The sequence below is a fragment of the Cryptomeria japonica genome, chromosome 7 (genome assembly GCF_030272615.1).
Source record: "Cryptomeria japonica chromosome 7, Sugi_1.0, whole genome shotgun sequence".
NCBI classification, from domain to species: Eukaryota; Viridiplantae; Streptophyta; class Pinopsida; order Cupressales; family Cupressaceae; genus Cryptomeria; species Cryptomeria japonica.
In genome coordinates this window covers 261,019,174-261,037,304 of record NC_081411.1, presented here as the reverse complement: position 1 = coordinate 261,037,304, position 18,131 = coordinate 261,019,174, and the positions used below count along the sequence as shown (strand labels likewise).

General features: G+C 35.1%; 2 protein-coding genes across 2 annotated transcripts; both read left to right on the top strand.

Annotated features, from left to right (window-relative positions):
* Nucleotides 1–6,466: 6,466 nt before the first annotated feature.
* LOC131030021 (GDSL esterase/lipase At4g10955) lies at nt 6,467–8,379 on the top strand. Its single transcript, XM_057960703.2, has 2 exons — nt 6,467–6,836; nt 7,103–8,379. The coding sequence occupies exons 1-2, from the start codon at nt 6,775–6,777 to the stop codon at nt 8,106–8,108; spliced, it is 1,068 nt and encodes a 355-aa protein (XP_057816686.1). The 5' UTR covers nt 6,467–6,774; the 3' UTR covers nt 8,109–8,379.
* A 6,920-nt stretch (nt 8,380–15,299) lies between these two features.
* On the top strand, nt 15,300–17,190 carry LOC131030020 (GDSL esterase/lipase At4g10955). The gene is made up of 2 exons (XM_057960702.2): nt 15,300–15,647; nt 15,914–17,190. Exons 1-2 carry the CDS (start codon nt 15,586–15,588, stop codon nt 16,917–16,919), a joined length of 1,068 nt encoding a protein of 355 aa, XP_057816685.1. The 5' UTR covers nt 15,300–15,585; the 3' UTR covers nt 16,920–17,190.
* The last annotated feature ends 941 nt before the right edge of the window (nt 17,191–18,131 follow it).

Here is an 18,131-nt window from a genome sequence, read left to right as displayed (position 1 = left end):
AAGGAAAATAAAATGTGTAGATCGGTTGACCCAAAGATGAGATGAAAATCCTCTGAAAAAGAATCACCAAGAAGCATGGACCAACAAGAGGGTTAGTCGGGCATCGAAGATCATCCCACACATGATTAAGTCAACTTCAAAAATCAAGGAATCGCTTCGCAAGATCTGGGAACACCAACTAGCCATTAAGCTCAAGCATCCGGGAGAGAAACAGAAAATTGCCAGCCAATCTAGAAGTGATAACTTGCAGGAAAGAGATCCAAAGGAAATGCGGATCCAGAACAAGAATGAAGTTCAAATCCAACTTTGCAAGAGAAATGATCAATGCCAAGGTATCTGGTAACCCTTAGAAACAAAACTGCTAAAAAGAAATTGAAAGGAAATATTTTTGGGTGATGCAAGATTGCCTTGAACTAGGGATGCTCCTGCATCAATATTTAATGAATTAAGAAAAGTATAAAAATAGTGACCTATGGGCTTCTCCAAGTGCAAGCATGGAAGATGCAATAGGTGTTTCTTGGCTTTTGGTCATTTATTACATTTAATGTATTGTTTATCTTGCAAGTATAAGTATCCATGTAGGAAGGAACATTTTCAAAGCTAAAATAATGTCTTTTCAAGTTCCATGGAGGCATTCCAAGGGTTGTGATCCTAAGGAATGAAGAATTTTCTCTAGGAACCTTTATTGGTGGTTTGAAGCTCTTACCATTCTATAAATTCAACCTTTTGGTTGTAGAACATAATGTGGAATAGTTGAATGTAGTTTTATCTATAGGAATAGAGGATGGAGGGGAGGCATAAGAAGGTTTTTTACATGTGCATAGGTGTTTCTATGGTTGAGTAAAATGGAGAATGAAAGTGATTGTATTGTAAGAACTTTTATTGTTGTTATTACAAACTTGTCCTCTCTTCTTGGTGGATTCTTTTCCCACAAGGGTTTCTCCACGTCAATCTTGTGTTATTTGTGGATGTTATGTTGTTGATTTATGCCTTATTGCTACTATCTTATGTTGATGTTAAACATTATTTATTTATGTTATAAGTCCACATAAGATAGGTTCATTAAGCATGGTTAACAAGTTATTTTTGGCATCATAAAGAAGAAGGATCTAATCATGGATTTTCCACAATTAAGGCAACATAATTTTCAAATCTGCATATGAGTTTTAGATTTTCATGTTGTTGCTATCCAAGCCTTGAATCTCATCATTTGATTAGTTTATTAGATAGAGATTAATTTTCACAATCTTTGGTATTGAACCCATTTATTTCCCAACGCCTAGGACATGTACCAAATACAAAATCTTCTCCAAATCAAAATCACATTTGCACAAATTTTCAAATAAAAATAGTACTCCAAAATACCCAAAACTATATCTAGATATTTCAATTGCTTCTTGCATATTTTAATATATATCAAGATATCATAAAAAAAATATTGGCACAATTTTTTGAAGTTTTTACTAAATGCATGATCCACGTACAATTGGAAAGTGGTTGTCTAATGTCCCCATTTTAAAATAGGATTTAATAATAAATACTAATAATAAAATTAAAATATAACTGAATAAAAATAAAAATAATTATAATTTAGTTAAGTTTAATGAATGATCAAAAGACATGAAATGAAAAGTTGTGACTCCTTCAAACATGAGATATAAAAGAGAGAAGAGAACTTCACTTGAAGCGGGATATGTGGAGGAAAGAAGAAATAATGGATCATATGAATCAAGAAAGGATTAAGGGAAGAAGAAATGAATGGGAAGTAAATGGGAAAGTGATTCTTTCAAAGGGTAGAAATTATGAAGGTTTTTACTCTTTCAAAGGGTGCTAATCATGAAATGTAGCGACTCTTCCCAAAAGGTAGACATGATGAAGGGGTTTGACCTCTTCCTCTCATTGGAAGATATAAAGGGGAAGCAGGATCAAATGGAGTGCAAGGGACTAAAGTGGAATTAGAGGTGATATAGAGAAGATTTAGAGAAAAAGTATATAGAGGGATCTAAAAATAAGATTTAAGAAGGGAAGAAGAAAATAGGATATGCAGATCTAGAAGAAGATATGTACATCTAAAGTGGGATATATGCATATTTTAAAAGGAATAAAGATAGATTTGAGAAGTGAGAGATAGGCGAAGACTAAATAAGAGATGAAAGGGCAATAGTTATTTCCAAATAGATGTATCTTTTCATAACCAAAGGATGTGACCCATTTTCTCCATGAAGGGTATAAAGTGAAGGAGACATCATTTGAAGAAGGATGGAACCAAGAAGAATACCAATAGATCTATTTGAGGGAGCATCAAACTTCATAACTAATTTCAGAATAATAAAGAGAGCAAGCCAACAAACTTGATAATAGTAAGGGAAAGATTTAGGGCAATCCCAAAAGGGGACATTATAGGTTGCAACATTGGTGGGACTAAAAGTTATGACCAAAAACTTAAAATGCCCATAGTGACACCAAAAAGTTGCCTTGTCAACATCTTTATCTACTAAGTTGATTTGATGTTACCCTAATCTCAAATAAATTTTGGAGAAGTACACAACTTAATGTGATTTAAATTTATGAGCTCATCTATCCTTAGAATAGGATATTTATTTTTATGCTATATTCTTTTTATAAAATCCCTATAATCAATGCACATTCACATCTAGTATCATCTTTCTTCTTCACAATAACAATTAAATATGTAAATTGGCTAAAGATAGGTTAGGCTTGGAGTTCTCTTATGATTAGAGACATGTGTTGAAATGATTACACCTGATGAGGTTTTCAATAGGAAATTCTAAGGAGCCTACACCTTGGTTGGATGTGAGTTCAACATGAATATTTGAGAAAATTTATCTTTAAAAATGAGTCTGTAACATTGTAAATTGCACCCTATGCAATTCCATGTCACATGACGCCTCCACTTTAAGTCGAATTGGAGATAACCCCTTGCCTTCCACCTCATCTACTCGGTTGGCTTGATTTTTCATCCTTTTTGATAGGTGGGTATGTGCACAATCATGTTAGACCAAAAAGTGGCGATGTGAAAAAAAAACGAAAAAAAAAACAAACAAACAAAAAAAACATTTTTTCTTTGCCCAAAAAGTGAAAAACTACTTTGAATTTTTACTTGGGTTGGGAGAAAATACATGCTGCCATGGTAAAACTTAAGCCTAAACGATTATCTATTATTGACAGATATTCATTTACAGAGAGCATTTAAAAAACACAAAAATATAATATATTGTACGTTAGAATATATATAATATATAATATAACATATAATATATAATACATATATGTATGTATGTATATAAACATGTGCAAGGGTAAGCTCTCTTTTTTATTTATTACCATTATAAGGTGAATTCTAACTTGAGGTTTGACCTGGGAAAAATCCTATACACCCAACACCATTTTCCTCTGTTGTGTGTGCAAGTTTCAAATTCGACAGAGATGGATTACAAATTCAGAAAGTATCTAGATTGAGAGAAAGAGATCCAGATTTTGAAGAAGTAAAAACCCTAGACATTTCAAACAAGTTTGAATTGTCGCAAAATTTAAGGAGATACTATAAGTGACATCTTGATCTCAAATTTGTTCCCAATACTTGCATTAGACACAGGTTCAGGACTAGGAAGCCTAGCCACATAGCCCAACACTTTCAGGCTCAAATTGTAGACATAGGTTTCTTTCTACTCCTTATTTCTAGATCCGTTCTTAGATTCTGTATATCTATTATGTAGCTTACTGTTTATTTGAATACTATCAATTTTACATCTTTATCTGACTTAGTTCTTGCATTTCATCATTCTATCTTATCAATTCATATAGAAGCACATCAAGGAAGTAATTGATCATTGTGCCCATCTCTCCCAAGGGTTTGTAGTTGGACTTATTGATTATTTCCTCAGTGTGAGTTAATGTGAATGGGTTTGATTCCTAATTTTCATGTTTAGACTAGTGAACCCCAATCCACCACTTTACAAAGGTGTGATGTCAAGTGGAAGAATTTTAGAATTAAAGTTCCATGAACCTTATAAACTATGCATTTAATTATTCTAAGATATAATTTATAAATGTATTCTAAGAGATATGGGATCCATTAGCCTAAGTAATATTTAATTATTGTTTATCAATTATAGTACATGTATATGAGGTGCTAAGCTCAATTTTGGTGTCCATATTGTAATATTTTTTTGGGGAGTTATGACATGTATAGGAGAATTTTTGTGTAGCTATTAAATTAGTCTATGACATTTTGTAAGAATATACCCTAACTTATAGGGATTGTATGACAAAGTAGGTGCCTAAAATAGTGGTATTGACTTTAGCCAATTATGAAAGATTTGTAAGAGGTTGTTGAGAGTCATGTAAGAGGCTAGGTTTAGCATGTTGGAGGGGCCCAAAATGAGGCATTGAAAATTGCATAAGTATGGATGTTATACTTGTTCCAATGTTAGATTCTTGTGTATCATTTTATATATAATAGGTTCTTGAGGTGGTAAAAATGTGAGGTTGCATGAGTATATACATGCTATTAGTTTGGATGGAAGAAGGAAGTGATTGTATTTTATTCTTGTTTTAAGATAATACATATATGACTTTTTTGGTATAAGGTTTCTTTTACCTGGAAGGGTTTTCTCCAAATAAATACAAAGTTCTTAATAGATGGAATTTAATATAGCTCCAAGTCCACAAGATAACATATGATACATTAAACACAAGACTTTAATTTCTTAACATACATGTACAAGAATTAGATCAATTGTAACATTCCCATTCTTGGGTCTAGAAATATGAAATGGGATTAAATTTTAGACATAAGAGTTCAAGTAAGTAGACGATATAAACACTTTGAGCTCAAGTTGAGTTTTTGTTAGTAGATATGAAACACTTAGATTCCAATAAGCACCTTGGATCTAGCCTTGAAACATGCTTAACAAATGTGAAGGTCCTTGTTAACTATATTTTAGTGGCTACCTCCTCTAAGAATCACCTAGGAATGTAAGACAAGATTTAAATTTAGATGGAGAAGAGGAAACAAAGTAGGATTAAGAATAATTTTAGATCCAGACTAGGTTGTAGGTAGATACAAAGATAACACACCACTCACACATTGAATAAATAATTCCCATGCAAGTAAAGGTTGACAAGGTTTCTACACCATATGAAAAATGTGTAGGAAGATTCAAAGGGCATTAGATACTATTATGGTTGTTAGACATGATCTTTAATTGTTTCCCTATGAATTTTGATATGAGAGTAGGTTATAGGCTACCTTACTTGCATAGTTGTCCTTGTCTCTATGTTAAAAAGAGTATAATATTCAAAAGAGCAAGGTTCATCATTTGACATATCTGCACAATCTTCCTAACCCTTAATTACCAATGAAATACTTGCATGTAAGACAATGCATATCTCTACTAAGAAAAAGACATTAAAATCATCTAAAAATAATCACAACCTCTTATTGTTAGACATTTAAAATGACAATATACTCCAATACTTTCTTTATTATGCTTTGTAACCTATTGTTGTTACCAAATTTAAAAATAACTTATTAGTTTTTTAAAACTTAAAATTTATTTCCATAATGCACTCATTACATAATACCTATCTCTTTACATATACGTTTTTTTACTCAATCTAAGCAACATTACAAATAATAACAACTAACAAAAATAGGTGAAAGAGAAGACATCACAAAGATTCTTTTATAGTCCATGATACCAAAAGTAGTTGAAAGAGAAAACATCACAAAGATTCTTTTATAGTCCATGATATCGAGTGGTAGCTGAAAGAGAAAACATCACACGTATTCTTTTACAGTTCATGATACCGAATGGTAGCTAAAAGAGAAAACATCATAAAGATTCTTTTATAGTCCATGATATTGAGTGATATGCATATAGGTCTACAAATGGCTTATAGTAATATGGAACTATCACATATTCCTTGCCGGAAGCACCTAGCCGTCCTAAGAATGAGTACATACCTTACCCCCTCTTGGATTGGAACTTGTGACCTCTCTTTGAAGGGTACAAATTCTTCACTACTAAGCCAACTCAAACTGTACCTTGATTATATTTATTAATTATTAATTAACTTAAAATCATAATACAATATTATTATATTTTCAATTATTAATTAAAAAATACGAAACGATGTACCCATTACACAATAGAGGCGATGCTTCGTAGTATTTGACTTCAATTTTAAAATCCAAACCGTATAACGAGGTGAGTTCCTCGTGGTGGAAATTGAAAAACGGGTCTTAAAAAACTAATACAAGTAAATGGTGGTGGGGCAGAGACTAGGCAATTCGATAGCCGCGTGACATTGAACCACTCAACACGATGGATCAGAGCTGTGCTTTTAGGAGCCAATTAATTTCATGCGTAATTAATTAATTACTTTCTACTAAGCATGAATTTAGGTTTTTGATTCAAATTACGATGATTTGACTCAGATTTTTCAATTTTTTGGGGGGATAAAACATTCACAACTTCCCGGAAGATCCATGCCAATTTGTTCAGTGCCGTGTTAGAACAGTGAAATTCATGAACTGGGCACGTGGTTATTTAAGAAATTAATCAGCAAGGGATTCGGTAGACTATGTCTGTAAGGCGTTCCACAGGTCTGAAGCTTTCTAATGGCGACGGAAGCCAAATGTGCAGAATACTTTAAATTCTTCTAGGTTACAGAAAGTAACCCAGTTTAAGCCCGGAAAGCTATAAAGACTACAGAAATCTGACAGAGTAACGGAGGTCAAGAATTGAAATGGTGGGCGAGCGCCAGATCTTCAAGCTTTCCGGGCCTGCTCATCTGACCGCTGTCGACTGGTAAGTAAAGTAAAACCGCCATTGTATTTTACAATCCAGCTTAAATATAACCCACTTTCGTAGGACAGAAAGTGTCTTTTTGGATCAATTTAAAAGATAATAATGTGCTATGTTTTCAAGTCTCTGGAAAAACGACATGTTTGCTTATGTAAACTGTTTTGTTACTCATGAATTGTTGTCAAAAAGTGCCTGATGTTGAAACCCAGCCGTATTTTGATGACTGTTTTGTAACCGGCGATGGGTTTTCTGTTTTGTGGAATCTTCAGGTCGGATCCAGATCACAGACGATGCATAGCCGCCAGTTTAGTGCAGGGCGTAGTCGTGCAGGAACGAGACAGGCAAGAGCACAGGCATGGCCCGGATGCGCAGGCTGAAAAGTGGTGGAGCTTCTTCAAATTCAAGCTAATTCAACCTCTGTACGACGGCGTTGACGGTTCCATTTTTGGGTCGGTTTACAAATGGAGCAGAAAAGCTGCGGGTGTCTGTTCGCGCCCGGCGGGTGCGCCCAAAATAGTGGTGGCTTTTCGAGGTACGGTTAAAACCCGTGAGTCACTGGCCAGAGACCTCCGTCACCATCTGCACATTTTCATAAACCGACTGCACACCACGTCTCGATTTCACACCGGTTTCGATGCAGTTAAAACGAATGTTGACAGACACGGGTGTGAAAACGTGTGGATCGCCGGGCATTCTCTCGGGGCCGCCATTGGGATGTTAGCGGGACGGAAAATTGCAGAGGCAGAGGGGCGTTTTGTGGAAGCCCATTTTTTTAACCCGCCATTTGTTTCGGCACCTCTGGAGAGGATTAAGAGCAAGAAAATTAAGCGCGGGTTGCATTTTGCCGGTAGCGTGGTCAAGGCTGGTCTGGCCATGACGCTTCATGGGAAAGACACTCGGATTGAATCGCAGAGAATGTTTTCTGTTCTGCAATGGTGGGTTCCTTGTCTGTATGTTAATCCTAAGGATGATTTGTGCTCGGGTTATGTTGGGTATTTTGGTAACCAGACAGCGATGCAGCAGAAAGGGGCCGGGGGCATTGCGAGCCTTGCGGCGCAGCATTCCATCCGGGTAATGGTGTTTTCTGCATTTGGGAAAGAGGCCAAGGCAGGCCATTTGATTCCGTCTGCTAGACTTAATGTTAATCGTAGTTCGGCGTCTGATTTTCAAACTGTGCATGGGATTCATCAATGGTGGGCGCCGGATATCAGAATTGATTGCACTGAGTTTAAGCTTGGTACAGACCAGAAGTCAGGAGGTTCGCTTGGAGGATAAAGAAAAAAAATTAGCTGTTGCATGATGAATTTTATGGGAATCAGACCTGGAATTTCAAGTTAGTTATCCTGTCAATTGAAAACTTGTTGACAGAAACTATTTATACTCGGATGTTCTTTGTTTCTCAGATCTTGATGCTTTCACAGAATGTGACCATGGAGGTTAGATGCAAAAATTTTAACATTTTTTTCTTTTTAACTCAATTGTTTTCGATCCTGTCTGTTGAAGCAGATCATATTGAAAATTGAATAAAACAATTTATTCAACTCAACATTTTACTATTATGTATTGCTAAACATAAAACATGTTTTCCGTTTAAATTAAGGACTTTTTATGATTGATATCTTAAACAGAGTATAAGAAACAGAATATCCGTCATAAAAGTTTTTCAAATAGTTCAGTTTAAATTCGTCCCGAATAGTTTTCAGATGAATTTCTATTAGGGGAAGCACATCATTAGTCGATATTTTTAATTTTGTATACTTACAGATCTTAAATGTTACGTCAATTTCGATAATTTTTTTGGTTGTGTTTGTTTGCAAGAAGTGCTGGTTTTTGGTCCGAAGTCCATTAATGGTAGGCTCGCAGTTGTAACGAAGCTCATTAAGAACAATCAATAGATAAATATAGCCCTTCATTAAGTAATTTTTTCATAAAAAAAATTTATCGCTTGAAATCTTGCGCAAAAACTTTTTTTTTGTTGTTGTGACGCTAAAGAACAGTCAACTGTAGAACAATCGTGTGGCCCAGCGTTGAGAATGTGTAGCGAATCTACATTATTAGAATACGTGTGAAGATAAACAATTTTATTGGAGTGAGGAAAACTTCCACAGAAAATGTTGAATCCACCCGGAATAGATTGGGACGTCAATGGCTTGGCAGTTACGTTTACGCATTAACCAGTTAGTTGGTACAGGAATCGCCAAATTTATGCTGACAAAATCTCTCAATAATTGTTATGGAAGTTACGTGTGAAATGACAGTCCCATTCAGCCATCTATTCGAACTTAACTAAGGACGGTAACCGGCCTAACCAGAGTTGGCACAGCATGTTCTAACTTAACTCCTATTAATAGGAGCTTTAACTTGTATTCCCCGATGGTCATGTGCATTTGAGCTTGAGATCATCTTTTGTGAGATTATTTTTAAATTCTCAAAATTTATATTGTTGAAAGAGAGGTCACAAGTTCAAATTTTGTAGGAGGTAAGGTGTGTACACATCATTTATAGCATAGTTAAGTGTTTCTTGCATGGATTACGAGGTAGTCCCATATATTGTGAGCCATCTTTAGACCGAAAAATAGATGGTCACATATCTAGACTACAAAAAGATCCATTTCTATTTTCATTTTAAAGCTTTGATGAATTATAAGTTGAGGACTGCCTAGTGGATCCAATCAAATATATTTTAATGCAAGGTGGGTCTTCCAGGGCCATGATCTCATTCCAATAGGAGAAATTGTTCGTCTTCTATGAAGAATCATCAACATCATTATAAAATTTTGGTCTTTTAATGTAACTCAACAAACGATTTTGAATGATGTTTAAATTAATTTTCAATTTCTATTGTTTTTAGTCAATTTAAAAAAAATGATATTCAAACATAATCATTAATAAGTAAAGATGGAACAAACTTTACTTTTAACTTGGAATATATGGAATTAATCATGATATATATAAAAGTGATGTATATGGAATTAATTATGATATTTTTTATAAAGAGAATAGTCAACACAAATTTGAATTTTAAATTAAATTGATATATGTATTTTGGATTCTAAAATGGTATTAACTAATGAAATGTAATTTTTTTAATAAAGTTTCTTGTTTGTAGTTATATTTTTAAAGAGATTATTTAGATAGAATTTTTAAATAAAATTGACTATAATAGAATCATTGAAAAAGTCACAAAATAAAGTCAACCTGTTTCCCTTTTTTGAATAGTATTTTTTTTTAACCAAATAGCTAGCTTGAATATCTAGTGCATGGGAGAAATATATAGATTATAAGTTTTAAAACAAATTTACTATAAATGTAATAATTTGGACTTGACTCCACTTTATTTCTTACTTGTTTATCATTAATAAAAATAAATTATGCCTTGGTCCATTATTTTTTCTATACACACACATGTACGTACATGTACATGTATATATGCATATGTATATACATATACATATACATACATGTGTGTATGTGTATGTACACACACATAAAGATATTAAGAGGTTATTTTTTAGTTTTTTCAAAAAAATGTATAAAATGAGTGAAAATTCAACAATTAGATAGGACTTTTTAAAAATTTTAATGACCATTAGAAAATTAGTGACATGTCATTCCAATGAAATTGTTTCATTGTTTCAGTCAAAAATTTTTTTTATAATTTTTTATTTGAAAACATACTTTTGTGTATGGCTATGGGTTCACTTTTGATGAATCATCCAACCTTGTGTTGGTGTGTGGTAGACACCATCAATCAAGTTGGTGAATCTTGTGGGTTAATCTAGTTCTCCTCTCCTTTAAAAATCATGATGAATATGTGTAATAATGTTAGAAAATGACTAGATATATTCATTTTAATATTGTCTATATGGGAGACCATTAGCTCTTCTACCTTATTATATTTTGATTTACATTCTAAATGTGTTTCAAATTGATATGGATATATCATAGAACTTTTTACTCTCTATCAAATTGTATGGGTGATGGTTTAGCTTTGTTTAGTATTAAATGTTATATTTGCTGATTAAAAGTTATTTAGACATTAAATAAAGAATGGATTTAGTTGGATAGGAGATAAGGATTAGTGTTATACCTCACTTTAGATTAACCAAAATACTAATGTGTTATGTATCTTAATGATGATACTAACTATGAGTGAGATTGAGTTTTTTGAGAGTTCCAATAAAAATATGAATATATATTACTTTTTTTCTAGCAAAGAAATTGGGTATACTCTTTTGGACATATACTTGTATCTACTCTTCAATGGATTCCTGGTTGCTCTACTCAAATCTTGTAATCTACATATGCAATATGGATTAATTTAAATAATCTAAAATATAAAATATTTTTTTATCTCTTAGAAAAATATTTTTTATTAGCCTACGAGTAAGTAGATTTAAATTTCTATTACAGTCTATCAATCTACACAAACAATTACCCAAAAAGGTAGATTGAACTCTTTAATTAATATGGGTTTAACTATTAACTTCTATTGTACCTTCCTTTTCGAGGCTAAATCCCTTACACAAAGGAAATGCACTAGGATATGTATGGAGGGGTCCTTAGAGAAGGACCTTGAGACCATCTCTCCTAATTATTACATGACACTATAATAATTATGGTAGTGGACACTATTCATCCTTGTAAATCCCATTGTGTGAACCTTGTGTTGTGTAATGTAAGGAGTTATTATTATGTATGCTTTTGTTTGCAAGTAGAGGTAAGCTTGATTTGTGTTGGTTTAAAAAAATGCTACTTGCATAGTTTCATCTCCATGCGAAAGATGTGAGTGTGACATCCTAGGCCATTTAGGATCATTAGTGGTTTGAAAATAAATGTCATGGCTAAATTAAAACACAATTGCATGAGTCTCATTCTCATTGGCTATACAATAAAGTAGGGGAAATATTTTTTTTCTTTTAGGGAGAACTACCATTTTCATATACTATGATTGTTATGAATTTTTGTGTCTCTTAACATCGACTTAACATATGACATATTGGATGATGTTGAAATTAATGTTCAACCTATATTGCTCTTAAGTGAAGTTTAAGAACAACACTTTGAAATGATTATTAATTCCATCAATTATTGTGGAAGAATTTACACCCACATCATGAGTTTTTTATCCTTTCTTCTAGACTATAATAAGGTTGGGCTATTAGGGTCATTGTTGGAGGTCAATTTTTTTTTATGGATTTTGTTCTGTTCTTGGTGGTTGGGAATGTAAAATAGTTGCTTTTATGATAGGTGTGTTAGCTAAGGTTTTTCGTTGTGCCAAAAGATCGAGTTGTTAACACTTGATACAAACACCAGAGATAAACAAACCACGAGAGGCAGTTAAGCCATGTTGCAAATCCTCGAGGGTAGTGCTAAACAACCAAGGGGATGAAGGGCTCACACCTTCCAATAATTCCCCCTGTGCAACTGAGGGATTTGAACATGTGACCTTCTCACTTTGATACCATTTGTTGGCAAAGGTTTGTCGTTGCACTAAAAGATCGACTTGTTAATGCTCTATACAAACACCAAAGATAAAAAAACCACAAGAGGTAGTTAAGCCATGTCGTGAATCCCCAAGGGTAGCGTTAAAAAACCAAGGGGATGAAGGGTGCACACCTTCCTACAAGGTGAAGGTGTGGAAGGTGATCTAAAAAATCTCTAAAGGCTTCAAATTAGAATCTTGATGCCATGACTATTGGACATGACTTTAAATGGTAAATTCATCCCTTCTACCAATTGGTGAACATGCAAACACTTAAATGAGCATGTAGACATCATCATGTATTTCTAATTTCTAATGGTTGATGTAACTATGTAAATTAGTTAATTTGAATTTTAAGCATGCAAGCAAACAAGAATGTGAAGAAGATGAAGTTTTGACACTTCAATCAGGTAGCTTTTGATCTTCTATTGATTGTGGAGGTGAGAGAAGGCCTACTTGAAGGTGTAAAATAAATTTCCTAAGTTCAAATTTTTTGATAAAAATGTGAACTTATGTGTGAAGGCAAATTTTTTGATGGTATAGAGACAAAGTGGGCACATAAGAGAAATAAGGAGTGAGATTTTGTTCTTTCAATGTACCTATTTGGTGATGCAATGCTTGTACTCTTGATATAGTGGCATATGCAACAAGAGGTTATATTCTTCCTAGTGTTTTGATAGTGTGTCTCATTTGTTTGTATGTTCTCCATGGTTGTGTTTAATTCTACTTCACATCTAGTAACATCATGATTATAATTAATATTGTAAACCAATTTAGTTTAATTATTTAAATTGTGAATAAGTGAATTGTGAAGAACTAGATATTTGCAATTGAATACAAGAGGCTTGAGACATGTCTTTAACTCTTTATAGATCATTTGGTGAATAAACTTGCAACATCTTAAATAAAAATTTGGCTATGTAGCTAACATAATGCCCCTGATGTGACCATTTTGTGCTTTTCAAAATGATTTATCTCTATTTATTTATTGCTGGTCTCTATTTATCCCTTCCGCAATCCCTCTTGTCCCCTTATCTCTCTATTGCTACCAATATCTCCCTTTCTCTTTTCATGTATCTTTTTCTCTCCCTCTCTATCGCCCCATTCATAGTTCTATTTCTACTCTCTATTTGTCTCTCTACTTATCCATATATCTCCCTCACCCTCTTCCTCCTCTCTATGTCTCCATCTATCTCTATCACAAGTATCTCACCATCTACATCTCTTTATATCCCTCCCTTTTCCTCTATATCTCTCTTTGTCTCTCTCTCAAACTTCCTATTTGTTTCTATCTTTATCTCTCCCTCTCTGTCTCTCTATCTCTTTATATATTAATCTCCCTCTTCCCCTATCTCTTTATATACTCATCTCTCTCTCTCTCTCTCTCTCTCTCTCTCTCTCTCTATCTATCTATCTTTGGACATGTCTGCCTCTCTTTAGCCATCCATCTATATCCCTCTCCCTCTTCCTAGACATCTAAATCTATCTCTCCACCTCTCCATCTTTACCTCTCCATCTTTGTTTGTTCATATCTCCTTCTATCTCTACCTCATTGTTTATCCATCTCTTTTTACCCCTATATATCTCCCTACCAATTGACCACAAAACAACACTTGTATGTGTGTGCGGGAAAAGTGGGGGGATCAAACGAATAATACGAATTCTGGATTTGTCCACACACCAATGGGACTCTTGGTGCAAGCTATGGAGCTATATGGAATAGCTCAACTTCCCAAGGGATGTTTCATTGTTCTCTATCCCACAAGACCCCTCAAGCAAATGTCTTTGCTCTCAAATCACTGAGCAAAGTGACTTAGGGATGACAATCATGAGAATGAGGGATGTTTGATCAATCTAACATGAATGCAATCCTAAATGTGCATGATATTAACAAATATGAATTAAACTAACATGTATATGATGATAAGATGAAAGGACTAGTAAAAGAACTATCCTAACATGATACACTAGCTTAATATGATTATTATGATAAAGAGAAATACTTCTAAAATGCTCATTAGATTATTTCTATTCAAAGAGAGACTAAAATGCTTGATAAAAATGAGTATAGATTAGATGCATAAAACTTGGATTCTAGAATGATAGAATAATGACTCTATTTATAGGGAAAATAGGGCAATGAAGGGTCAATTAGATTGGATAATCTTAGCAAGGGTCAGGATTGAAAGTTATCAATCCATGCACTCAATTCTCACCAATGAAATGGTGATAATTGTCAATAATAGATTGCTTGAGAGGGGATGTAAGAAGCACTAAATGCTTGAGAAGACCTCATGGTTACCTTAGGAGGTAAGGGTTAAGGTTAGGTTAGGATTACCCATTGGATAAAGCTTTTACCCAAAGGATAAACTCTTGTGCAAGGGTTAAAGGGATAACCAAGGTTAAAGCCATCAATGCGTGATGAGACCCTTGGGCTAGATGAAGGTTGAGTTAGAGAGAAAGCCTCTAATCATGCAAGAGGGTTGAGTTAGCCATTAATGGTTTAGAAGACTTTCAAGGTTAACTTTTTGAAGACATAAAGCCTTTAAGGGTTTGAGAGGTGACCTCCCTTTGCTTAGGATCGTGACAATAATTAGGAGATGGATTAGGCTAAAGTACTTTAGTGTTCTCCAGTCTCACAATACGAAACGATGTACCCATTACACAATAGAGGCGATGCTTCGTAGTATTTGACTTCAATTTTAAAATCCAAACCGTATAACGAGGTGAGTTCCTCGTGGTGGAAATTGAAAAACGGGTCTTAAAAAACTAATACAAGTAAATGGTGGTGGGGCAGAGACTAGGCAATTCGATAGCCGCGTGACATTGAACCACTCAACACGATGGATCAGAGCTGTGCTTTTAGGAGCCAATTAATTTCATGCGTAATTAATTAATTACTTTCTACTAAGCATGAATTTAGGTTTTTGATTCAAATTACGATGATTTGACTCAGATTTTTCAATTTTTTGGGGGGATAAAACATTCACAACTTCCCGGAAGATCCATGCCAATTTGTTCAGTGCCGTGTTAGAACAGTGAAATTCATGAACTGGGCACGTGGTTATTTAAGAAATTAATCAGCAAGGGATTCGGTAGACTATGTCTGTAAGGCGTTCCACAGGTCTGAAGCTTTCTCATGGCGACGGAAGCCAAATGTGCAGAATACTTTAAATTCTTCTAGGTTACAGAAAGTAACCCAGTTTAAGCCCGGAAAGCTATAAAGACTACAGAAATCTGACAGAGTAACGGAGGTCAAGAATTGAAATGGTGGGCGAGCGCCAGATCTTCAAGCTTTCCGGGCCTGCTCATCTGACCGCTGTCGACTGGTAAGTAAAGTAAAACCGCCATTGTATTTTACAATCCAGCTTAAATATAACCCACTTTCGTAGGACAGAAAGTGTCTTTTTGGATCAATTTAAAAGATAATAATGTGCTATGTTTTCAAGTCTCTGGAAAAACGACATGTTTGCTTATGTAAACTGTTTTGTTACTCATGAATTGTTGTCAAAAAGTGCCTGATGTTGAAACCCAGCCGTATTTTGATGACTGTTTTGTAACCGGGGATGGGTTTTCTGTTTTGTGGAATCTTCAGGTCGGATCCAGATCACAGACGATGCATAGCCGCCAGTTTAGTGCAGGGCGTAGTCGTGCAGGAACGAGACAGGCAAGAGCACAGGCATGGCCCGGATGCGCAGGCTGAAAAGTGGTGGAGCTTCTTCAAATTCAAGCTAATTCAACCTCTGTACGACGGCGTTGACGGTTCCATTTTTGGGTCGGTTTACAAATGGAGCAGAAAAGCTGCGGGTGTCTGTTCGCGCCCGGCGGGTGCGCCCAAAATAGTGGTGGCTTTTCGAGGTACGGTTAAAACCCGTGAGTCACTGGCCAGAGACCTCCGTCACGATCTGCACATTTTCACAAACCGACTGCACACGACGTCTCGATTTCACACCGGTTTCGATGCAGTTAAAACGAATGTTGACAGACACGGGTGTGAAAACGTGTGGATCGCCGGGCATTCTCTCGGGGCCGCCATTGGGATGTTAGCGGGACGGAAAATTGCAGAGGCAGAGGGGCGTTTTGTGGAAGCCCATTTTTTTAACCCGCCATTTGTTTCGGCGCCTCTGGAGAGGATTAAGAGCAAGAAAATTAAGCGCGGGTTGCATTTTGCCGGTAGCGTGGTCAAGGCTGGTCTGGCCATGACGCTTCATGGGAAAGACACTCGGATTGAATCGCAGAGAATGTTTTCTGTTCTGCAATGGTGGGTTCCTTGTCTGTATGTTAATCCTCAGGATGATTTGTGCTCGGGTTATGTTGGGTATTTTGGTAACCAGACAGCGATGCAGCAGAAAGGGGCCGGGGGCATTGCGAGCCTTGCGGCGCAGCATTCCATCCGGGTAATGGTGTTTTCTGCATTTGGGAAAGAGGCCAAGGCAGGCCATTTGATTCCGTCTGCTAGACTTAATGTTAATCGTAGTTCGGCGTCTGATTTTCAAACTGTGCATGGGATTCATCAATGGTGGGCGCCGGATATCAGAATTGAATGCACTGAGTTTAAGCTTGGTACAGACCAGAAGTCAGGAGGTTCGCTTGGAGGATAAAGAAAAAAAATTAGCTGTTGCATGATGAATTTTATGGGAATCAGATCTGGAATTTCAAGTTAGTTATCCTGTCAATTGAAAACTTGTTGACAGAAACTATTTATACTCGGATGTTCTTTGTTTCTCAGATCTTGATGCTTTCACAGAATGTGACCATGGAGGTTAGATGCAAAAATTTTAACATTTTTTTCTTTTTAACTCAATTGTTTTCGATCTTGTCTGTTGAAGCAGATCATATTGAAAATTGAATAAAACAATTTATTCAACTCAACATTTTACTATTATGTATTGCTAAACATAAAACATGTTTTCCGTTTAAATTAAGAACTTTTTATGATTGATATCTTAAACAGAGTATAAGAAACAGAATATCCGTCATAAAAGTTTTTCAAATAGTTAGTTTAAATTCATCCCGAATAGTTTTGAGATGAATTTCTATTATGGGAAGCATATCATTAGTCGATATTTTTAATTTTGTATACTTACAGATCTTAAATGTTACATCGATTTCGATAATTTTTTTGGTTGTGTTTGTTTGCAAGAAGTGCTGGTTTTTGGTCCGAAGTCCATTAATGGTAGGCTCACAGTTATAACGAAGCTCATTAAGAACAGTCAATAGATAAATATAGCCCTTCATTAAGTAATTTCTTTATAAAAAAAATTTATCGCTTGAAATCTTGCGCAAAAACTTTTTGAGTTGTTGTGACGCTAAAGAACAGTCAACTGTAGAACAATCGTGTGGCCCAGCGTTGAGAATGTGTAGCGAATCTACATTATTAGAATACGTGTGAAGATAAACAATTTTATTGGAGTGAGGAAAACTTCCACAGAAAATGTTGAATCCACCCGGAATAGATTGGGACGTCAATGGCTTGGCAGTTACGTTTACGCATTAACCAGTTAGTTGGTACAGGAATCGCCAAATTTATGCTGACAAAATCTCTCAATAATTGTTATGGAAGTTACGTGTGAAATGACAGTCCCATTCAGCCATCTATTCGAACTTAACTAAGGACGGTAACCGGCCTAACCAGAGTTGGCACAGCATGTTCTAACTTAACTCCTATTAATAGGAGCTTTAACTTGTATTCCCCGATGGTCATGTGCATTTGAGCTTGAGATCATCTTTTGTGAGATTATTTTTAAATTCTCAAAATTTATATTGTTGAAAGAGAGGTCACAAGTTCAAATTTTGTAGGAGGTAAGGTGTGT